Genomic DNA, 25,229 nt, shown 5'->3' on the forward strand with positions numbered 1-25,229 from the left:
TGAATTTCAAATGTTAAGGGCCAGAGGCCATTCTTTCATTTTTCAGAGGTTTTAAACTCAGGATCGATTTGTAATTTTTTTCTAATAGCATAGGAAATGCAATGTTAACAGTATATCTACAAAAATATTCAGGGTCACTTAGGCCACTTCACTATTTAAATACATACGTAGGTGCAACATTTAATATATTCACAACTTTAGCTGTTGCCTGACCAAATTTCCATTAATAGTTATGTCATTAGATCAGATACCACATTATGTTCACTTAATACAAAATTAGGGCCAGCAATGCAGGTTTAGTGTTATGCACAGTTACAGTAATTCTACAGCCTTGCTGGAATCATAACAGCACAGGGGATTATTTGGTCCGTGCCAGATCTCTATACAGCAATTCAATCAATCCCATTGCATACCCTTTCCCCATAGCCCTGCTAGTTCAATTTTCTTCAAATGCCCATCCAAATTCCTTTCGAAATCATTGATCATCTTCATTTCCACCACCGTTGGGGGAAAAAGAAAGAAAGAACGATCTAACTAATATCGAGAAATATGAAGTTTATTAATATTCAGTATACCAATATTTATCTATTTGCACATGTATTGGAGGGAGGTCCAAACAGAAGATGTTAAGCTTTTCTTAAAGCACAATTATTCAGGTAAGGAAATATATTTCCATAAAACAAGTTCAACGTCATGCCAAAATCAAACAGCCCAGTCGTTTGTAGAAAATGTTTTCGCAGAGATTCAAACCAACGGTTCCCAGATTATAAAGGAAGCATAAATCAATAAAACTTCAATGCAAAAAAGCCACATAGTTCATGGTTATTTTTATTTCAATAAGTATTGAATATGGTCCACATAAAGTGCCAGGATATCTGATCAGTTCTACTGAGAAAACTAAGTAACATTCTGGTCTTTGTTCAGGTTTTATTTATTCACAAATTGTGGAACTACTACTCATAACATTAAATTGCATTTTTCCTTGTAAGTGTTCCATAGTCGCAATTCAATTAGTTAGTAGGCTAGCTTTAAAGAAAGATTGAATTAAAGGGAGACACAAAATAAAAGCACTAGATTACAATTCAGATTCTTAGACAATACATTGGTGGTTCCTCCACTAACCTACAGCTTATAGCTGGTGAACAAAGATTTACATTTGTAAAATTTCTGATCGTCCTTACACTACACTAACCACCAACAGGACACAAAATAATTGGAGCAGAAGTAAGTGCTGCAGATGCTGGAAATGTTCAGCAGGTCTGGCAAATCCGAGATTGTTTATGGTCAATGATTGCCATCCAAAATGTGCTTGACTTGAAATGTTGACTTGGTTTCTCCCTCCACAGATGTTGCCAGACCTGCTGAGCGTTTCCTGAAAACCTACAGGTCCATGTTGTAGAAATAAGATGCAGTGTTAAAAGCAAAACTGAAATGTTTACACAAGATGTTCTTTCATAAAGTTGATCATAAACTCTGCCAGTTTTTGAGCTTCTTCCACTGTCACAGCATTATAGAGGGAAACACGAATTCCACCAACAGATCTAGCACAAACAGCAGATGGCAATAGAATTAGCACTATTGGATAAAGGCAAATTTATAAAAAAAAGCCACACCTCTCTAACCCTTTGACAGGATATATGTAACTGCACATTTAGAAAAGTGATTAAATAGCATTCCCAAAGGTTTACTTAATTAAAGTCACAGCTTCCACTGTACAAATCACATAGCTTATTGACAGATTTACCTGTGGCCTTTTAAGGATATCATGTTATGTTTAGCAGCTTTGTCGAGAAACTCAGTTTCAAGAGCACTGTCCCCATTAGCATTTCCAATACGGAATGGAATATTCATTCTGCTTCTACAGATTGAAGCAAGTGGACACCTAAAATTAAGAACAAAATGTTTTTATTGTCTTGAGGAGGGGAGAGAGAGAGAGACAGAGAATGGCAGCCCTCATTATCAAGGCAGTATTTGACCAGGTATGGATCAAGGAGCCCTTAAAAAAATGGTCTCGACATGAGGATAAATTAATCAGGGAAAATACTCCATTGATTGGAGTCATACCATATGATAATAACTGTCTCTAAAAAGAGAATTAACTATTTCACCTCATTATTCAATGGCATTATTGTCACCTAATCTCCCACTATCAACATCCTGGGAGTTAGCATTGGCCAGAAACTGAACTAGACTAGCCTTGTAGTGGCTATAGAGCAGGTCAGAGGCTGGAAATTCTGTAGTGAGAAACTCACTTCCCGATTTCCCAAAGCTATGTACATTACACAAGCCAGAAGTTGATGGAATTTTCTCCACTTGCCTGAATGAGTGCAGCTCCAACCACACAAGTTTGACACCACCCAGGACAAAACAGCCTTCTTGATGGCTTCCCTTCCACAAACATTCACTCCCTCCATCGCTGATGCACAATGGCAGCATTGTACATCATCTACACTCAGTAAGGCTCCTTAGACAGTTCCTTCCAAAGCCCAGAGCACCTCCCCTGAAATTCCTTCCCGCATCTTGGAACTATAATCGCTGTTCCTTCACTGTCACTGGAAATCAAAATTTTGAAATCTCTTTCACCAATATAGTTTGTGTACCTACATCACAAAGACTGCAGTGCTTCAAAAAAAAAGTCCTCACCATCACCAATTCTCATCTACTGAAGGAATTTGAAGTAACTCAGCTAAATTTTAACTTGAGATTTTGTTATATGGGCGATATTGGATCAGCCATCATTTTATTTTTCCATCAACTACAATTCAGATGTATAACAGGCAAGGTGATATCACCCTTATTACACCATCACAAAATGTTACAATTACTCCAATCAGTATTTGCTTGGAATTAGCATGTTGGCTATCACAAGTAGAGGTTGCAGAATTTTCAAAAACAGTTAAACCTACTTTCTAGACAAAGCAATGGCTGTTTAATTGCCAGATACAAATTTAAGTAAATGTTACGTGTTTGAAAAAAATAACTTACACATAGAATCCATTGGATCCATCAATTACATCATAAATCAGCTTGGATTTAGCAATACTCTTTTGTTCCATCACTTGAGCACCCCCACACTTCTTAATCCACTGCAAGACCAAACCCATGATATAAATGCTGAAAAGAAGATTACCTAGTTATTATCCCATACACATCTCACAGAAAAAAGATCAAGTTTGTAGATCTATAGTAGCAGATTAATTTACATTGAAACACCATTCATTTTGGTGGATGGTCACGTTTAGGCACCAATCTCTTGAAATGAATAGGCATTAGCACTCACTTGGCACACTGAGCTCCAACCCAATGAAATTATTCATCAATAATAATAATGATGCAGAAATTATGGAAAGTTAAGATTGCTCAGAATTACAAGCCCCAACAACTGTGTGCCAAACCATGTTGGAACTTTAACAGGAATGTCATGCAGATGACACCAAGATTGGTGGCATAGTGGACAATGAAAAAGGTTATCTCGGATTGCAAAGGGATCTTGATCAATTGGGTCAGTGGACTGATGAATGGCAGATGGAGTTTAATTTAGATAAATGCAAGGTGATGCATTTTGGTAGACTGAACCAGGGCAGGACTTGCTCAGTTAATGGTAGGGCGTTGGGGAGAATTACAGAACAAAGATCTAGGAGTATGAGTTCATAGTTCCTTGAAAATGGAGTCACAGGTAGATAGAGTAGTGAATCATTGAATACAAGAGTAAGGATGTCTTGTTGAAGTTTTACAATAAATTGGTAAGGCCACACTGGAATACTGTGTGCAGAACTTGTCACTATTGTCGAGAGGATATTATTAAACTAGAATGAGTGCAAAAGAGATTTACTAGAATGCTACTGGGACTTGGTGTTTTTGAGTTATAAAGAGAGGCTAGATAGACTGGGACTTTTTCCCTTGGAGCATAGGAGGCTGAGGGGTTATCTTATAGAGGTCTATAAAATAATGAAGGGCATAGATCAGGTAGATAGTCAATATATTTTCCCAAAGGTAGGAGTCTAAAACTAGACTGGATAGGTTTAAGATGAGAGAGGAAAAATACAACAGGGTCAGAGGAGTAATTGTTTCACACAGAGGGTGGTGAGTGTCTGGAACAAACTGCCAGAGGTGGTAGTAGAGGCAGACAGAATTTTGTCTTTTAAAAAGTGTTACATGGGTAAGATGGGTATAGAGGGATATGGGCCAAATGCAGGCAACTGGGACTAGCTTAGGGGTTTTAAAAAAAAAGGATGGCATGGACAAGTTGGGTCGAAGTGCCTGTTTCCATGCTGTAAACCTCTAATGACTCCATGTTAACAACATTTAATGCTCAAGGGCTTCATGTCAATTCTATTTTACACTAGAGGAAAATACTCAAGCTCACTTACTCCCACCATGGTGATGGGTATTTTATTCTGAAAGATTTGGTTAGGTGCACTGACCCAAACAGGTGCCAGAGTGTGGTGACTAGGGGAATTTCAAAGTAACTTCACCGCAGTGTTAATGTAAGGCTTATTTGTGTCTAATAAATAAGCTTTACTTACTGAACAGAATAAAGTTAAAGAACATAAGATCAGAAGATATTAGGAGCAGAATTAGGCCATTCAGCCTATCAAATCCAACCAAGGACCCAGATTTTAGTGTAAAAGCATCCAACATGCACATTGTTAGAGGTGCAAGGACAAGTCAGGGATTCTTTTGTACAAGAATTTGCTGAAAGTGGGAGTGGAGGGAAACAGGGCAAGGTGCTGTGCATCTCAGTCAGATTGGACGACTGAGAAATTTAACAACTGAGTAGAAAGTGTAGATGAGAGTAGGTGAATGCAATGTTGAATTTTATACAGAAAAAAAGTATTGAGACAGTGATTTTTTTTAAAAAAAGGTTAGAAGCTCAATCTATGAAGGAATTTGACCAAGTCTAGAGTCAGTTCCCGTAATTTATTGGTAATAATCAAAATTTACATCATTAAAAAAAACACAGACATGATTAGTTAAGATTAGCTTGCATTGACTTTGCAGCTACCAATTTCAAGTAGCGAGGTAGACACCGGAGCTGCACAACTCTAGCTTACAATTTGAGGGATGACATTTAGCCAAGCATTTGCTACTTGCCTTAACTTGTACCATTTAGTTTGATTCTATTCTTACAAAACTGTGACTCTCTCAAGTTGCCACATGGAACAGAATAAAAGGCACAGCCAATAATTGCACCAACATTTATTCAGGCAGTAAAAAACAGAATCCATTTACCTGTAGGTTGGAGGAGTATTGTAGAGGGAATTGCTATTCCCTTGTACTTTATAGTCAAAAATTACAGGACATTCCTTCAGTGCAAACCCCAAAAGATCCTCTCTGATTATTATCACAGTCACTCCAGCACAACCAACATTCTTCTGAGCACCAGCAAAAATCAAACCAAACTGCAGAAAGGAGTAAAATTCTAATCAATTTCATTGCTGTGCAAGCTCTCATCTAATTTTGAAGTAACAAGCAAACTACTGAGTTGAATAACACAAATTCTAGTTATCATTATCTCCTAAAGTACTCCCGGCAGCTTTTATATTAAAAAAAAATAGTAAATGGGATTCAGCTGCCAGGTAATTTGGGTTTGCTATTATGTTGGAGGTCTAGGGTATCTAGAAAACCCATCAACTACTTCATTGAAGCAAGTGAAAATACTTCAAGCCAAAAAGGTGAAAAAAAGTCATTTATACAGCATCTTGCACGCCATCAGTATATCCCAATGCACACTTCAAAACTAAATGTATTTTTAAGTGCACCAATGTAGTGTAGGATAGAATATATGGCAGCCAATTTAAATGCATAACACCCCACACATTGATGTGGCAGTAACCAAGCAAAATGAAGGAATGCTGGCTCGTACATCATGAAATCAATCTGCTTCTTTTAATTATTACACTGGGATCACTTAACTCCACCCGAGCCTCACCCAAAAGATGATGCTTAACATCACAGCAATCCTTCAGTCCTGCATTGAAGTGTCAACCTGAGTTAATTTGAAACATTGGGAAGAGTGACTAAAAGCTCAGTCATAGATTTGAGCTCCAAGGAGTACATGTCCCTCTTTGGCAGTGAGTTGGTTGTGCACTGCTGGTCAGTTGGAAGGGGGCACTATTTCATTTTGTGGAGGGCTGGACATGGAAGTTGGACCACTCTTTAAAAATTGAGTCTCAGTCTCTGAACAGAGGGTTATTAGCATCTTTCAGGTGGGTACATCCCATCTGACAGGCACTGCAAGTGCCAGTGGGAAATACTCACATTTTTCCATTGGCATGGGCACTGAGCCTAAGAACAGGAGAGTTTGGCCGGTAGCCTTTGTGGAGAAAATCTGACATCTAAAAAAATAACTTGAGAACAGCTTGGTTTAGCTCAGATAGTGCTAAGGGGAAAGAATAAGGAGGAAAATGTTGGCACTAACAGTGGCATGGGATCTGACTTCTCCCAGTGCTTCATTGTAGAAAGCTATGATACATTTAGGGCTAAAAATCTGTTTGACAACAGGCACATTTGTGGTGGGAAAACAGAGCCTGGAGAAAATATGCTACAAAGATCAATCATTGGGGGACTGGAGGTTATTGCGAAGAGAGCAAAAAGATAAATTATCAGTTAAGAAAATAATTTTAAAAAGGTCACACAATGAAAAGGCCATTTGGCAATTCATAAGAGAGTCCAGAGCTCATATTACCAGATTCTCCCTCAAAAGGTTTCCAACACACACCTCACAGCCTTTCTGGGCCATTTTATTGACATGTTTAAAGTGCCTGGTAGAGATTTTTGCAGCTAACACGTGCACTCTAAGTTAGCTTTTCTACTGGTTATTGCACCTGCTCAGTTTCAGCAAACTATCCATCAGTATGCTCATATGTTCATAGCACCTTGAAAGTGGAGTCACTGAGTGATGAATGCGGCATTCGGCATGCTTGGTTTCATTGGTCAGAACATTAATTACAGGAGCTGGGATGTATTGTTGAAGTTGTACAAGACATTGGTAAGGCCAAGCTTGGAATACTGTTTACAATTCTGGTCACCCTATTATAGAAAGGATATTAAAAACTAGAAAGAATTCAGCAAAGATTTACTAAGATGCTACTGCGACTTGATGGTTTAAGTTATAAAGGAGAGGCTGGATAGACTGGGACTTTTTTCCTTGGAGCATAGGAGGTTGAGGGGTGATCTTATAGATATCTATAAAATAATGAGGGACATAGATCAACTAGGTAGTCAATATCTTTTCCCAAAAGTAGGGGAGTCTAAAACTAGAGGGCATAAGTTTAAAGTAAGAGAGGAGAAAGATATAAAAGGATCCAGACAGCAATTTTTTCACAGAGGGTGGTGAGTGTCTCGAACAAGCTGCCACAGCTAGTAATAGAGGTGGGTACAATTTTGTCTTTTAAAAAGCATGTAGACAGTTACATGGGCAAGATGGTTATAGAGGGATATGGGCCAAACACAGGCAATTGGGACTAGTTTAGTGGTTTAAAAATAAAAAAAGGGGCAGCATGGACAAGTTGGGCTAAAAGACCTGTTTCCATGCTGTAAACATCTATAACTATGAATATTTCTGAACTCTCCTGCTACCCATTTAACTTAATTCCCATTGTATCATTTTCTAGCAAAAAAATAAAAGACTGTCACCCAAATGCATTTCAAGCCATCAGTTGTGCACGAACCCTGATTCGGTTAGCTCAGTTGGCAGGTTTGCAATGCGAAGCAATGCCAACAGAATGGGTTCAATTCCCATATCAGCTGATGTTATCCGTGAGGGCCTCACCTTCTCAACCTTATTATTCACTTGAGGTGTGGCAACCCTCAAGTTAAATCATCATGAGTCAGCTCTCTCTCTCAAAAGGGGAAAGCAGCCTGTAGTCCTCAGGCTATGGCAACTTTCACTTTGCTTAGTGCACAGCTTGCTATTATATACAGCTGCCTATTTTTCTTTTGGTAAGAAGTCTGACAACACCAGGTTTAAGTCCAACCGATTTATTTGATAGTAAACTCACTAGCTTTTAAGGTTTCCCTCTTCGTCAGGTGAATGGAGAGCTCTGGCCTCAGTCAGTGCATACAACAGCACAGACAGTTTACAGATTACTGATTAAAATGCGAATCTTTACACCTAACCTGCTATTGAAGTCTTAAAGTGGCTAACAATGTGAGTGGAAGGAGCACTGAGCACAGGTTAAAGAGATGTGTATTGTCTCCAGACAGTACAGTAAGTGAGGTTTTGCAAACCCAGGCAAGTCACGGGGGTTACAGATAGTGTGACATGAACCCAAGATCCCTGTTCAGACCGTCCTCATGTGCGCAGAACTCGGCTATCAGTCTCTGCTCAGCGACTCCACGCTGTCGTGTGTCGTGAAGACCACCTCGGAGAATGCTTACCCAAAGGTCAGAGGCCAAATGCCCGTGACCACTGAAGTGTTCGCCAACAGGAAGGGAACAGTCTTGCCTGGTGATTGTCAAGCGATGTTCATTCATCCGTTGTCGTAGCGTCTGAATGGTCTCCCCAACGTACAATGCTTCGGGACATCCTTTCTTGCAACGTATTAGGTAGACAACGTACCTCGAAAGCTTGTGAGTTTACTATCAAATAAATCGGTTGGACTTAAACCTGGTGTTGTCAGACTTCTTACTGTGTTTACCCCAGTCCAACGCCGGCATCTCCTTTTTTTTTTACAGGCACGTGCCATGAAGAACCAAACTGCTTTCAAAATAAGCTACCTTGTTTTTTTGGCATGGTTTGGTTCACCTGAATCCTAGAATGAGATTCTCAAACGTTTCCTAAAATGAAATGATACAGCACAGTAGAACCATTCAGTCCATCATGCCTGCATGTGTTTTTTTTTAAATCCCATTCCCTATTCTTTCCTTATAGTCCATGCAGATTTCCACTTAAAAAGTTCCAAAAAGGAAGCTGGATAAATGTTTGATCAAATCTGCTTCCACCACCTTTTCAGGTCACAACAACTTGCGGCATAAAATAACACTTTCCCCCTCTCTGCCACTGGAAGCAGTTTTGTCTTATTTTCAAAGGCATTGATGATGTTAGATGTTTCTATGAGCAAAATCAATCCCAGTTTCAAAAACTGGGAATGCTGGAAAATCTCAGTAGTTCTGACAGCTTCTGTGGAGAGAGAATAGAGCCAAATTCTGGATGACACTTTGTCATCCAGAACTCTGACAAAAGGTCATCCAGGCTCAAAACATTGGCTCTATTCTCTCTCCACAGAAGCTGTCAGACCTGCTGAGATTTTCCAGTGTTTTCGTTTCGGTTTCAGATTCCGAGATCCACAATCCCAGTTTTTCTGATCTCAGAGAAAAGGGTATTTCATTTGCATAGAATAACTTTTCTTGTTAACTAGTTACCTGCTACAAATGTAGGGGCAAAGGCAATCCTAAAAGTTGAAATTTTGGACATACCTTAGAGACATCCACTGGCTTTGAAAGAAAGCATGATGACATGTCACAGACCAACACAGTTCCTTTTGTGTCCGGGACAAAGGAAAACTCCACACCATGTACAGTCTCATTGGCGCAATAATAAACATAGGAGGCACTTGGGTTCAAATTCCAGCTACTTGAATCTGGGATTTCTGGAAAACAAGAGAAAACTTTATCGTCTTATATATTCAGTCAGCAGTAATGGATCCTTCAATCAAATACAAACAAACAAGTTCTTACTTATGTATGCATCAAGCTTGGGGTGGACAACGTTCACTTTTCCATATTTTGCCGCCTCTTTGGCAGCATTGGCAGACCAGGATCCAGTAACTACATAATCAGCACATCTTTCTTCTTTTAATCCAATAAGATTTAAAGGGACAGCACTGAACTGACCAGTTCCGCCTCCCTGGAGAAAAATCACCTTGTAGTTTTCTGGTATATTTCTGTAATAAGATACACACAGGAATTAATGTTGCAAGTGAAGGTTCTGAATTTTCCCCTACTTCAAAGGAAGAATGTCAAACGTGATTTTAAATTTTTGCAAAGATTACTTTTGAAATAAATGGGTTGTAATTTTTTGGTAAACTTGCATAACATTTAAATGTTAAACAGACGGTCTTCCAACTGGGACATTACACATTAAAGTACTCGTGCAGCATTTGCATGATCTCAGGATCCAAAAGCACTTCGTACTCAATATTTAAAAAAATACACTAATTCTTGCCACCAGAAATTTGGTTCTCACTCCATCCTCCAGTGCAGGTCCTGCTGTCACTATTGTGTGTCTGCCATCTACTTCCCAAAAGCAGTGCAGACTGCAGGAGGTTTTACATTCTCTGTCATCTGCTATGCTGCTTGCTCAGCTTCCTGCTCCAGTGGGAGGGAATAGCAAACAGAGGCAGAAGGAAGAATGGAAAGCAGTGTTGTGATCTTTTCCATCTTTTAACATAGCTGTGCATTTTTGATTCAAGCAGCAGTCTAGTGTGCGCGTGTGGGGACAGTACACCCCCTGCAGTTACGGCGTCAGAAAATATAACTACAAAGTGCTTTTGTAGTGTAACCACAATTTCAACATGTCGGGAATGGTAACGACCAGAACTTATTAATCTTTGAAAAAGTGCCTTGGGATCTTTCAAGCCAACCCAAGGAGGCAGGCAAAGCCTCAATTTAAAGACTGATCGAAAAGATTGTGCAGCATTCGTCCAGTCAACGCTCACAATAAAATCATCAATTCCTAGGGTCTCTGAACATTAAAAATATAATCACCAGCCCCTTAACCTCCATTACTGATGGAATCTCCTCCCATCGCTTTGTCAGATGGGTGCTCAGGACAAAAAGGCCAGTTTACAGTCTAGGTTAGTGATGCTGCAAGTGACATTAGGCCAAGTCTCAATCTGCGTAACAGATTGCAAACACTACACGTGAAGTTAGTGCTGGTGGGATGGATGAAGGTGTTGGCTTTGCTCCACAATTGCTTATCCTGAAGGTACTCAATGCTTGTTCTCCTCAAACGCTGAAATCACTAATGACTGACTTCTCCAATTTGGATCTGTCCAAGATTGGATCCTAATACATGGGGAAAATACAGTTTGCAAGCATTGAGGGTGGCTTTCAGATTATATTTAAGTACGGGATGTTCTGTACTGTGTGTTCCCATGCTTACTGTTTTTGTTATGCAGGAATCTTCCATGCAAACCAGATGATCAGCCCAATGAAGCTAAGCGATGAGTATCCTTTTAATGTCAGGTATGTGGCACTTTGCAAGAACTTGTTTTAGGGGCTGGTTCTTACCAACTGTTGCTGCAAAAAAATCTCAGACTGCAAAAATAGAATGCTTCTAGTTGTTTTATGTGCTACTGGTGGGTTGTCCAAGTTTCATACCCATAAAGAAGTGACGCAAGAAACACTGCCTGAAGGAGTTTGATCTTTGTTCTGATCATTACTACACTGCAATACATAGACAATTTTAACTAATGCAAGTGAAATTTCGTTTGCAAGGACATTTTGTCCATTTAACTGTACAATTAGCAAAGGAGGCAAGGCATCAAAATTGAGAAGACGTGATATATCAGATTAGAAACAAGGCAGGAAGGAAGGTATTAATCTGATAAACAGATCGTGGGAGTAATAAATAACAGGAGTTTGTCAGAAAGGTACAGGAATTATCACGGACGATTTTAATCTACATTATAGACTGGCAAAGGTAGCCCAACTAAGGAACTCTGTTTATTTGTGATATTTTCTTAGAACAGCACATTCTGGAGCCAATCAGGAACCAATATGAACATAAGAACTAAGAGTAGGAGTACGCCATTTGGCTCCTCAAGCCTGATCTGCCATTCAATAAGATGAAGGCTGATTTTTTGTAGGTTCAGCTCTACTTACCCAACCGCTCACTATAATCCTTAATTCTATACTAAACCAGGTATTGAGCAACAAGATAGGATCAATTAGTAACCTCAGTGAGGGTGCCCTGAGGTAGGAGTAATCATAATATGACACAGATAAGTGAGTCTTTAAGGCTATTACTTTTAAATTTAATTAAATGCAATTTAATTAAATGCTTTGAAAAAAAAGAGCTGGTGAAAGTGATTGGGCAGATTTTGTAAAGGCATAGGTTAATAGAGATGCAGTGACAGATATTTAAAGGGATATTTCAGGATACAGGGAAATCAGGTATAATCAATTTATTAGAGTTCTTTGAATAAGTAATAAGTGCTGTGAATACAGAAAAACTACTGTATTTATAGTTTCAGAAGGCATTTGATAAGGTGCTACTTCAAAACGTTATATTACAGGTGGTAACATATTGCATGGATTAAAGATTAGCTAGCTAACAGCAAACAGTAGGCATAAATGGGTCAATTTCTGGTTGGCAAGAAATAACAAGTGTTGTACCACAGGCATCAACAGTGGAGTCTCAACTTTCAATTTATGCAAATAATTTGCATGCTAAATTTGCTGATGAAAAGATAGGTAGGAAAGAGAACACAAAGAGGTTACAGAAGGATATAGATAGGTTAGGTGAGAAGACAAAGATCTGGCAAATGGAGTATAAATGTAACAAAACGTGAACTTGTCTATTTTGGCAGGAAGAATAAATAATCTAAAAGGCGAGAAACAGCAGAACTCTGAGATGCAGGATGATCTTGGTGCCCACAAAAGGAGGTTATGCTTCAGTTACACAAGGCATTGGTGAGACCACATCTGAAGTACTGTGTACAGCATTTGTCCTGAAGACCAAGGAGCAGAAGTAGGCCATCGAGTCTGCTGCTCCTCCATTCAATGATATCATGACTGGTCTGAGTATAAATTGAAAAAAGTAAAACTTCAGACAAGGCTAGAAGTTACAAAAATAATTTTAAAAAAGGACAAAACTAAAGGCTCTATATTTGAATGTACTTCAAAATGAAATAGGTGAACTGATAGATCGTACCTATTTATCACTGTCTGCATGAATAGCCATTAGACAGACATGGCTGCAGAATTTCACAGATTGTGACCTGAATATTTATAGGTAGAACATAGAACATAGAACATAGAACATTACAGCGCAGAACAGGCCCTTCGGCCCACGATGTTGCGCCGACCAGTTACAAAAACAATGACCCACTAGCCTATACCAATCCCTTTTCGTCCATAAACCTATCCAGAGATCTCTTAAACGCCCCCAAACTAGACGCATTTACAACTGCAGCAGGCAGGGCATTCCAATCCCTCACCACCCGCTGGGTAAAGAACCTACCCCTGACATCCGTCCTGTAGCTACCCCCCCTTAATTTAAAGCCATGCCCCCTCGTGCTAGCTTTCTCCATCCGAGGAAAAAGGCTATCACTATCCACCCTATCTAAACCTCTAATCATCTTATATGTTTCAATAAGATCCCCTCTTAGCCGCCTTCTTTCCAACGAAAACAACCCTAAATCCCTCAGTCTCTCCTCATAGGACCTCCCCACCATACCAGGCAACATCCTAGTAAACCTCCTCTGCACCCTCTCCAACGCCTCCACATCCTTCTTGTAATGCGGGGACCAGAACTGCACACAGTACTCCAAGTGCGGCCGCACTAGAGTAGTGTACAGTTGCAACATTACACTGCGACTCCTAAATTCAATCCCCCTACCAATAAACGCCAAGACACCGTACGCCTTCTTAACAACCTTATCTACTTGATTCCCAACTTTCAGGGATCTATGTACACACACACCTAGATCCCTCTGTTCATCCACACTATTCAAAGTCCTCCCGTTAGCCCTATACTCGACACATCTGTTGCTCCTACCAAAGTGAATTACCTCACACTTCTCCGCATTAAATTCCATCCGCCACCTCTCGGCCCAGCTCTGCAACCTATCTAAGTCTCCCTGCAGACTATGACACCCTTCCTCACAATCTACCACACCTCCAACTTTGGTGTCATCAGCAAATTTACTAATCCACCCAACTATACCCTCATCCAGATCATTAATAAAAATTACAAACAACAGTGGCCCCAAAACAGATCCCTGAGGCACACCACTCGTAACTGTACTCCATGATGAATATTTACCATCCACCACCACCCTCTGTCTCCTATCTGATAGCCAATTCCTGATCCAACTTCCTAGATTACCCACAATCCCATACATCTGCATTTTCTGCAGAAGCCTACCATGGTGAACCTTATCGAACGCCTTACTAAAATCCATGTATACCACGTCAACTGCCTTGCCCCCATCCACCTCTTTGGTCACCTTCTCAAAAAACTCAATAAGGTTAGTAAGGCACGACCTACCCGCTACAAAACCATGCTGACTATTTCTAATCAATTCATTACACTCCAAATAACTATAAATCCTATCCCTAATAATTTTTTCTAAAACCTTGCCCACAACAGAAGTAAGACTCACCGGTCTATAATTCCCGGCAAAGTCTCTGTTCCCCTTCTTAAACAATGGGACAACATTCGCTATCCTCCAATCCTCCGGGACTACACCAGAGACCAATGACGACCTGAAGATCTGAGCCAGAGGCTCTGCAATCACCTCTCTAGCCTCCCAGAGAATCCTAGGGTAGATCCCATCCGGACCAGGGGACTTATCTATTTTCAGCCCCTCAAGAATTTCCAGCACATCCCCTTTATCAACCGTAATACTGTCTATTTTACACCCCTGCAACCCAATGTCCTCCTCAGCTATATTCATGTCCCCCTGCGTGAACACCGAAGAGAAATATTGGTTCAATACTTCTCCAATCTCCTCCGGTTCCACACACAACTTCCCCCTGCTGTCTGTAACTGGCCCTAATCTTGCCCTGACCAACCTTCTGTTCTTGACATACCTATAGAACGCCTTAGGATTCTCCTTAATCCTATCAGCCAAAGTCTTCTCATGTCCTCTTTTAGCCCTTCTCAACTCACTCTTCAACTCCCTCCTAGCCAATCTAAAGCTTTCTAGTGCACTATCTGAGCCCTCCAATCTCATCCGAACATAAGCCTCCTTTTTCTTTTTAACCATCGACTCAGGTGATATTACTAGGTGATATTTAGGAAGGACGTGGATGTGTGGCTCAACTGCACTTTTGTACTTATCCCCATAACCTTTGATTCCCTTACTGGTTAAAAAAAAATCTAACCATCTCAGCCTTGAGCATATCCTTATTCAAGGATGTAATGCGTTGGGAGGAGTTCAGGGAATACCTGGAAAAGGCTGGTTATCTTGAGGAAAATCTGGACTGGATAGGCTTGTATCCACTGGAGTTTAGAAAAGGAATAGGTGAGCTGATTCCTGAGGGGACTTGACAGGGTGGATGTAGAAAGGATGTTTCCTTTTGTAGGAGACTCTAGAACCAGGAGTCACTCTTAAATGGGTGACCCCTTATTTTTAAGACAAAGATGAGAAATTGTTATTTTTCTTGGAGGATTGAGTTTATGGAATTCTTTTCCTCAAAAGGTGGTGGAGGCAGAGATGCTCAGAGTCTTGTTAAGTAAGAGGGTGAAAGGTCATCAGGGATTGGCAGGAATGTGCAGGTGAGATGAAAATCAGATCAGCTGTGACCTTATTGAATGGACTGCAAGTTTGAAGGGCATTTTTTTATTCATTCATGGAACATGGACATTGCTGGTTGCCAGCATTTATTGCCTGCCTTAATTGCCTGAGGGCAGTTGAGAGTCAACTACATTGCTGTGGGTCTCTGTAAGCCAGACCAGATAAGGACGGCAGATTTCCTTCCCTAAAATACATCAGTGAACCAGATGGGCTTTTCTGACAATGGTTTCATCGTCATTAGTAGATTCTTAATTCCAGATACCAGTGGCTTTCTCCTGCTCCGAATTTGTATTTTTATATATTCTCTAACTAACCACTTGACTACATTAGTGGAATGTGAAATATTTGAACAGAGTCAACAAACTAGTTAGACTTGCTTCTGCTGGGTACATGCTGTGTTATAATGCCACCAACTAAATAAAGGTAGTTTAACATCAAACTGGCTATTACATGTATGTACATACAATATTCAAACAAATATTTTCTGCACTTGCAAGTTTGCCGTTAGTTAATTTCAGGCTGATCTCATCCACTGGTGTTTAATAATACTTAAATTATTGACATCATTGATTTGTGCTTACAATGATGCAGTTGTTAGTACACCTGCCTCTGAATCAAGGTTCCTGGTTCAAGTCTCACTCGATGCGCACAAGAAATCAAAGCTAACATTTTGTGCTGTACTGGTCATTTAGACCAGATATTAAACCAAGACCTTATATGCCTGCATGCGTTTTAAAAACAAAGATCCCTTTTGCACTATTTTGGAGGAGAAAGGAAGGAGTTATCAGTGTTATCAATGTCTTGGCCAACATTTATCCTTCAAACAACATCACAAAAAAGTGATTATCTGATCATTGTTGTTGTTTGTGGGAGTTTTCTGAGTACATATTAGCTGCTTTCTGCACTACAACAGTGGCCACACTTCAAAGAGTATTTCATTGTTTGTCATTTTGAGACTGTAACAAATAAATTTAAGCACACTTGCTCCTTACAGCAACTCTCGTAAATCATTTTCTGCTGCATTGACAATTTTGACAAAGTCTGAGGATCTGTGGCTCATTTCTGTTGGAAGGAAAAGAAAGGCAGAGTTACAGCACGAAAACACAATGGCCATTTAACATAAAAAGTTAAGCTACCCATTTGTGAACTCACCTAGAACACTAATTCCAAGCCCCTTGTAATCCAACAGCTCTTTCTGTGCTTGTAGCAAGACCTGGAGATATGAAATATCATCCATTAAACCAAGGGGAAATGAGTAGATCAAATCATAACATACACAGCGAATCCTGAAAGTAGGGACTTCTCAAATGCTGACCGATCCACAACTATTTCTAAAATTTTGTTGTTTCAATTTCCATTAATTTTCTCAGGGAAATTGTCCAAGTATGTATAATCTGCCAAAAAAAATACAGGGCCAATCTCTGATCCATTATCACCCTATCAGTCCATTCTCAAATAGCAAATGACAAAAAGGGTGCTGTCAACAGTGCTATTAAGCAGCAATTACTCATCCAAGTCTTGCTTTGGTTCTGTAGGACCACATTACAGCCTTGATCCAAATATGGGCAAAAGAGCAGAATTCTAGTGAAATCTGACAATTTGCTAGAGAGTTCTTCAAGTCAGTGCCTCAACCACATTCAACTGCTTCAATGGCCTTCCCTCCATCATGGGAGCAGGGATATTTATTGATGATTGCATTTATAACTCCTTAAATAATGAAGCTTTCCAGGCATTCAGATCTGGACAGCATCCACCCCATGTAATCACGGGCTAATGAGCGTCTCAAATAACAGAATCTTATCACCTCTCCATGACATTCAATACGACTGCCTTCACTAAATCCCCCACAATCAACCTTTTGAGCATCATTATTTGGATCAAGCAGTTGAAATACTGTGGCTACAAAGCAGGTCAGAAGCTGGGTATTTTGGCAAACAGCTCATCTTCTGACTCCTCAGAGCTTCTCCACCATCCACAAGGCAGTGGAGAAAGTGATGAAACACTCCCCCCACTTGACTGGATGAGTGCAGCTCCAGCGACAGTCAAAAGCTCACCTGATGGGCATCCCATCCAACCTCTGAAAAATTCACCTTCTCCACTGGCAATTGTGGTTGCAAGGTACCATTTACAAGATGCACTGTAGCAACTCAAGACTACTTTCACAACATCTAGGACAAGGGCGATAGAGGCTTGGGAAACACAGCGCCTGCAAGTTCCTCTCCAAATCACAGACTAACGTTACAAGGACTTGGAACTAATTGCTTCTTTGTTGCCATGTCAAATTTTAGGAACTCCTTGCCCAAAGCACAGTGGGTATATCTTTACCACATGGACTGCAACAGTCAAAGCAGGCGCTGACCATCACGTTCTCAAAACAATTGGGGATGGCCAATAAATGCTCAGTTTTTGCACAACATTCACATCTCATGAATGAATGAAAACTCCCAAGACCAAGAATGCAGCAATGTTAAACACTGTGTGGAGTATTTAAAATCATAGGCACTCAAAAGGCTAGAATTAGAAGAGCACAGATATTAGAGGGTTGTGGGGCTAGAGGTTACAGGGATAGACATGGGTTGAGGCCAAGAAAATTTGAAAAGGATGTGAATTTTAAAAAAACCCAGAGGCTAGTCAACTAGGAGCCAATGCAAGTCTATGAATATAGGGTGATGGTAAATAGGATCTGACAGAAGTTAGGATCTAGGGTGACCATGTGGCACAGTGGTTAGCACTGCTGCCTCCCAGCGCCAGGAACCTGGGTTCGATTCCCGGCTTGGGTCACTGTCTGTGAGGAGTCTGCATATTTTCCCTGTGACTGTGTGGGTTTCCACTGGGTCTCCAATTTCCTCCCACATCTGAAAGACGTGCTGGTTAGGTGCATTGGCCACGCTAAATTCTACAAACAGGTGCCGGAGTGTGGCGACGAGGGGATTTTCACAATAACTTCATTGTGGTGTTATGTAAGCCTACTTGTGACACTAATAAATAAATAAATAAAAAGCAGCAAGGTTTTGAATGAGTTCAAGTACATGAAGGGGAGAAATCTATTGGAATAGTCAATCCAAAAGAAACAACAGTATGAAGGGCTTCAGCACCTGATGAGCTGAGGCAAGGATGCAGTCAGGCAATATTACAGCAGTCTTAGTGATAATGCTCAGAAACACATCTTGGAGTCAAATACGACACATTATGAACAGTCTACGTCAGTCTCAAACAATTGCAATAAAAGAATCAAGTCAGTGGTTAGAAAGCAGACTTCATAGCAGAGACCAAACACAATGGGGGCGATCTTGTCAAAAAAATTTTAAGTGCCGAATGAGCATGAATATGGGAGTTTCAGACCCGTTTTTTCAGCAAGAGAAAAAAAATCTATCTTATGACATTCAGAAAAGAAATTTGGCAGAGTGTGATTCTTGCCAGTAGGGGGAGTGGACAGAGTCTATTTATGCCAGAAGGCTGGATGCTGATTGCTAGAGGGCACTATTGCACATGCACCATGATCTCCCATTGCACTATGCACAAGAGGACTTGGTGCACTGAGAGATTGCCACCTCCCCCCGACATCGGGCATCACACCCTCATCCCTCCATCCCCCAATTGTCCATCCCCAATTGCAGCTCCTCCAATTTACCCTTCTGGCCGATTGCCATCCCCAATTCAACCCCCCTCTCCCTCGACTGCTGCCCCGGCAAACCCCAATGCAGAGTGCACAGCCCCCCCATGAGTTGCCTCCACTTCAGGCCCCACCCCTTCATTTAGGCCCCACCTTGGTGCTGCCTGGTGGGTAGTGAGGGCCTCCACTGGCAAGGCCATTAAGGCAAGTGAACCCGGACGATTATGTCCCAGGCTCACTAATAATATTTAAATGAAGACTTAAATATTAAAATCAGCCTCATGCCACCAGCTGATTATGCCAGCAGACTGGGGCTGCTAAAATCGAGAGAGGGGCCAGAAAACAGACACGAGCCCAGTTTTTTTGCCTCTCTTACGATCTTACCATCTTGCCATGCCTAATGACCAGTGTGATGAGCCAGTAAAATTACCCCTATTGAGTTTGGTCTTCCTAAAGATGAATTGAAGAAAAATTCTGCTCATCTAATATTGGGTGTCAGACAAGCTAACAGTGACCACAAGTCCATCTACTTTAGGATAAAAATGGAAAGGGATGAGTGCCGGCCAAATGGGAGGGTGCTGAACTGGGGGAAGGCACGCTATAGCCAGATTAGGAAGGAGCTGAAGGACACTGATTGGGAGGGACTGTGAGCTGGCAAGTGGGAGGCTTTTAAGGGCAAACTGAAAATGTTGCAGGAAAGGCATGTTCCAGTTAAGCGGAAGGATGGGAAAGGTAGGATTAGAGAGCCGTGGATTACAGGGAGTATCGAAGACTTGGTTAGGAAGAAGAGGGAGGCGTATGTTAGGTCGAAACAACTGGGTACGGAGAGTGCGCTGGAGGAATATAGAGACAGGAGAAGGGAGCTAAAAAGGGGAGTTAGAAGGGCGAAGAGAGGGCATGAAATGGCTTTGGCTGATAGGATTAAGGAGAATCCGAAGGCATTTTATTCCTATATTAGGAGCAAGAGAGTAGTTAGAGGGAAAATTGGTCCTCTTAGGGACAAAGGTGGGGAGTTATGTATTGAGTCGGAGGGAATGGGGGAGATCCTGAATGAATACTTTGCGTCGGTATTCACGAAGGAGAGGGGTTCTGTGTCGTGCAGTGTCTTGGAGGGAGCTGAAGATCAGTGGCAGGAAATATCTATTACGAGGGAGGAAGTGCTAAGGCTTTTAGGTAGCGTAAGGACGGATAAAGCTCCAGGGCCTGATGGTATTTATCCCAGGCTGCTTAGGGAGGTGAAAGATGAAATTGCTTGGCCTCTGGCGCAAATCTTTGTCTCTTCTTTGGACACAGGTGAGGTCCCAGAAGACTGGAGGGTAGCAAATGTGGTACCGCTGTTTCAAAAAGGTAGTAGGGATAACCCTGGAAATTATAGACCGGTGAGTTTGACATCGGTGGTAAGGAAATTAATGGAAAAAATACTTAAGGGTAGGACGTATGAGCATTTGGAGCGTTGCGATCTGATTAGGGATACGCACCATGGCTTTGTTAGGGGGAGGTCTTGCCTTACGAATCTGGTAGAATTCTTTGAGGTGACAAAAACGGTTGATGATGGGAGAGCCGTTGATGTCATCTATATGGATTTCAGTAAGGTGTTTGACAAAGTCCCTTATGGTAGGCTGGTAGAAAAGGTTAAGGCGCATGGGATACAAGGACAGGTAGCTAGGTGGATTGAGAACTGGCTGGGCAATAGGAGACAGAGGGTAGTTGTTGAGGGGACCTTTTCGGGCTGGAGGCCAGTGACCAGTGGTGTGCCGCAGGGCTCAGTACTGGGATCTCTCCTCTTTGTAGTATACATAAACGACTTGGAAGAGAGCGTACGTGGTATGATCAGCAAGTTTGCGGATGACACCAAGATGGCAGGATTGGCGGATACTGAGGTGGAATGTCAGGTGATACAGCAAGATATAGATAGGTTGGTACATTGGGCAGATAGATGGCAGATGGAATTTAATCCTGACAAATGCGAGGTGATGCATTTTGGAAGGAATAATGCAGAGAGGAGCTACGTGATAAAAGGTAGACTGATTAGGAGTATAGAAATACAGAGGGACCTGGGAGTGCAGGTTCACAAGTCTATGAAGGTTGCGGCACAAGTGGAGAAGGTTGTGAGGAAAGCTTATGGAATGCTAGCCTTTATAGGAAGGGGTATAGAGTATAGGAGCTGCCATCTAATGCTTCAGTTGTACAGAACGTTGGTTAGACCGCATTTGGAGTACTGCGTCCAGTTCTGGTCACCTTACTACCGGAAGGACGTGGAGATTCTGGAGAGGGTGCAGAGGAGGTTTACCAGGAAGTTGCCTGGCATGGAAGGCCTGAGTTATGAGGAAAGATTGGAGAAACTGGGACTTTTCTCCTTGGAAAGACGGAGATTAAGGGGAGACATGATAGAGGTATATAAGATACTGAACGGAATAGATAGAGTCAATAGTGAGAGGCTGCTCCCTAGACTGGGTACAATTACGAGAGGTCATGATCTAAGGGTGAGGGGGGAGAAGTATAATTTGGATGTGGGAGGAAGGTTCTTCACGCAGAGGGTCATGGGGGTATGGAACGCGCTACCGAGTAGGGTGGTGGAGGCAGGCACGTTGGACTTGTTTAAGGTTTACTTAGATAGACACATGAGCGAAACAAGGATGGAGGGTCATAGTAGGGGGTATTAAATAGGGTCAGAGCCTCAGGAGACACCAGAAATGCAGACTTATACGTTAACGTTTTTGTCTTTTTATTCCGCAGGTGGTGGTCCACCTTGTTGTCAAACAAGGGGCATGCACACGGTGGGTCGTGCGTGGGCTGCTCTTGGAGGTTCCGGGAGTGGCCTAGTACTTCGTGCCGGTGTGTGTGCTTGATCCTGCACCGGTAGACGGGCACCACAACAGCTCAGTGACTAGCACTACTAGCTGTGCAGATACATGGATTTGGGCCTGTGTCTGTGGGAGTTTGCGCATTCTCCCTGTGGTTGCATGGGTTTCCTCCGGCGCTCCAGTTTCCTCCCACACCCCAAAGATGTGCTCTTAGGCTGATTGGTATACCAAATTGACACTATTCTCCCCCGAATCTGGCTAAGTTCGGGGTTCCACTCGCATACACGCAGGGCAGGGTAGGTGTAGGAGGACGCGGCGGTGCGGGCTCGTTGGGCCGAAGGGCCTGTTTCCCGTGTTGGGTTGTTCTTTGTTTAAGTAGACAATTTAAAGGCAGTGTAAGAATAGAGATAGGTGGTCTTGAGGTACAGCTACATCATGGTACATGTTGATATGGAAACAGATGTGTTTTTGGATGATGTGGCTAAGGGACAACATGTAAATTTCTACTTTCTCAGAAGACTAAGCAAATTTCACATGTCTGCTGTGACTTGCACCAACTTTTACAGATTCACCATAGAAAGCATTCTTTCTGGTTGTATCACAGCTTGGTATGGCTCCTGCTCTGCCCAACTCTGCAAGACAAAAGGTTGTGTATATAGCCCAATACATCACCCAAACCAGCCTCCCATCCATTGATTCTGTTTACACTTCCCAATGCCTCAGAAAAACAGCCAGCATAATTAAGGACTCCACACACCCTGGACATTCTTCTTCCATCGGGAAAAAGATACAAAAGTCTGCGGTCACATACTAACAGCTTCTTCCCTGCTGCCGTCAGACTTTTGAATGGACTTATTTTGCATTCTGGTCTTTCTGTACACCCTAGCTATGACTGTAACACTACATTCTGTACTCTCTCCTTTCCTTCTCTATGAATGGTATGCTTTGTCTATATGGCATGCAGGAAACAATACTTTTCACTGTATGTTAAAACATGCGACAATGATAAATCAAATCAAAAATCAAAATGAAATGAGAAATCAGATGAGACCACCAGCGATAACTTTGGATTTGGGAAGAGACACCACCTGATATGATTCGCTGGCTACTATTAGCCATGAGCTAGGCACAGGGAAAATACAAAAATTCCTATTGGTGTTTATTTCCAATACATTGAAACAGCAGGGATGTGCATCAGATATGCCCTTTGAGCAACCATAAGAACCCTAGCATTTCCTAGAAGAATACAAAATAATAATCACGTATTTTCGAAGATCACACCAACTACAAGTCTCGACCTCCCCTTCACCACTGGGTGAAATCGCCAGAAGGGAGGCATTTCATAAGGATACAGAAGACGGAGATAATATCCATTGTAAATGAAACTGGATCTCCTAAAAAAAAGCAAATAATAGACATGATAGCAAGTGTACGATTTTTTAAAAAAGTCTTTCTCCCTTATCCGTGATAAGCTACTGAGTAAAAAGATATGTGCCGTTATAGTTGGCACGATTCGAAGCAGTATTGTGCCTTCTAATAAAGACCTCCATTCTGTTCATTCGCTATGATGCATTCACAGTCACATCAAGTTCAGACGGTCTTCAGTGCAATGCTCCGCCAACCTAGCAACAGAGTTGCATTCTCAACACGACTGGTGAACGAAGAAGGGACGCAGAGTAACTTACCGGTAGCGGCAGCTTGGAAGGACCAGCCCCGAAGTTGATAACTTGCTTTCTCCCATTTTCCATCTCGGATTATGTGTGTTTCTGCACAAACTCTTGACTCTTGTCCTCCCTTCACTTCACTTCACTTGAGGCAGGATCCTCCCCCCAGGCTGTGCCCACCCATTGCTAACGCTTCTTATTGGCTCTTTTCACATGGCAATTGTATTTAGCGCCTTCTGATTAGTCACTCTCGGGCTCGTGTTCCATCCAATTGGCTGGTAGCTCCTACACGAGATGTTTGCGTGACTGCAGCAGCTTTGTGCAAGAATAGCACCGATTGCAGCAGACGTTCAGTGCGTGAAGGTGCAACACCAAGACTCTCACTCCGCTTAATCCCCACTGAATACATCAAGTGTTTCACAAACCCATTTACATTACACTTTAGTAGAGATTAGTCATAAACTTGTTTTAATTACATTTACAAAGAAATTCCTTATGGGAAACCTGACGTCTTCAGAAAAAAAGCTCATTTTGATAATAGAATGTATCCGTATATCTTGTACTTTCGTTGCAAATATGAAAATATAATTCAAATGTTTATGTAGAGAAATGGATTATTTCACTCTATGTTTCTCTATTAACCAAACAGTAGCTTTGTAATAAAGCAATTTTGGAATCCTGTATTTTGAATCAACTTGTATATCAGCTGGTTGTTAAAAACATGCAGGCTATGAATAACACATTGCATCATCATACTCCTTTCTCTTGTGCTTCACAATGGTGCCTGTAGCTTTTCACTCTAAGCTCTTCTTGCAGTGTTTCTTAGCTTTGAATTGCCCTACGTTATTTGCATGCTATGCATCACCTGATCAAGTCTTTCAAAGCAGTAACAAACATATTTCACCTACAAGTTGAAAAGCAAAATGCTGCAGATACTGGAACTTCTTAAAGACAAACTGAAAATGTTGGAACTACTCAGCATATCTGGCAACATTTGCAGAAAATATTACAGAGTTAGAACCATAGAAAATTACAGCTCAGAAACAGGCCTTTTGGTCCTTCTTGTCTGTGCCGAACCATTTTTTGCCTAGTCCCACTGACCTGCACTTGGACCATATCCCTCCACACCCCTCTCATCCATGAACCCACCTAAGTTTTTCTTAAGTATAAAAAGTGAGCCCGCATTTACAACTTTATCCGGCAGCTCATTCCACACTCCCACCACTCTCTGCGTGAAGAATCCCCCTCTAATATTCCCTTTAAACTTTTCTTCTTTCACCCTGAACCCATGCCCTCTTTTTTTCTCCCCTAGCCTAGTGAAAAAAGCCTGCTTGCATTCACTCTATCTATACTCATCAAAATCTTATTCAATCAAATCTCCCTTCATTCTTCTACGCTCCAGGGAATAAAGTCCTAACCTATTCAATCTCTCTCTGTAACTCAGCTTCTCAAGTCCCAGCAATATCCTTGTGAACCTTCTCTGCACGCAATTATACGCAGAGTTAACCACGTATAATTAATTATTTTGGAATTTAGTGACTTCTCAAGTAGACAGGTTTTTTGGCAGCCTTCTGTCTCAGGAGACAAAGCTTACACCTTGTTGGTGAACTCTATGCTAAACATCACATGTGTGACTCAGGAAAATCACTACCTCATTTGCTGCAAATGAAGACAGTGG

The 25,229-nt window shown here is 41.5% G+C and overlaps 1 protein-coding gene across 2 annotated transcripts; it reads right to left on the bottom strand.

Moving 5' to 3' along the window:
• Positions 1-560: 560 nt before the first annotated feature.
• On the bottom strand, positions 561-23,701 carry LOC145343061 (phosphoserine aminotransferase-like). Of its 2 annotated transcripts, XM_080188870.1 has the most exons (9): positions 23,573-23,701; positions 16,623-16,683; positions 16,463-16,532; positions 9,682-9,887; positions 9,421-9,593; positions 5,233-5,402; positions 2,986-3,114; positions 1,745-1,882; positions 561-1,541 (listed from the first exon to the last, which is right to left on the bottom strand). In XM_080188870.1, exons 1-9 carry the CDS (start codon positions 23,633-23,635, stop codon positions 1,436-1,438), a joined length of 1,116 nt encoding a protein of 371 aa, XP_080044996.1. In that variant the 5' UTR covers positions 23,636-23,701; the 3' UTR covers positions 561-1,435. The 2 variants fall into 2 exon arrangements, with proteins under 2 accessions (XP_080044996.1, XP_080044997.1); XM_080188871.1 differs by lacking the exons at positions 561-1,541; positions 1,745-1,882 and adding an exon at positions 2,291-2,552.
• Between the last annotated feature and the right edge of the window lie 1,528 nt (positions 23,702-25,229).

This window comes from Carcharhinus amblyrhynchos, chromosome 5 (assembly GCF_965287045.1).
Source record: "Carcharhinus amblyrhynchos chromosome 5, sCarAmb.v2.hapA, whole genome shotgun sequence".
Lineage (NCBI taxonomy): Eukaryota > Metazoa > Chordata > Chondrichthyes > Carcharhiniformes > Carcharhinidae > Carcharhinus > Carcharhinus amblyrhynchos.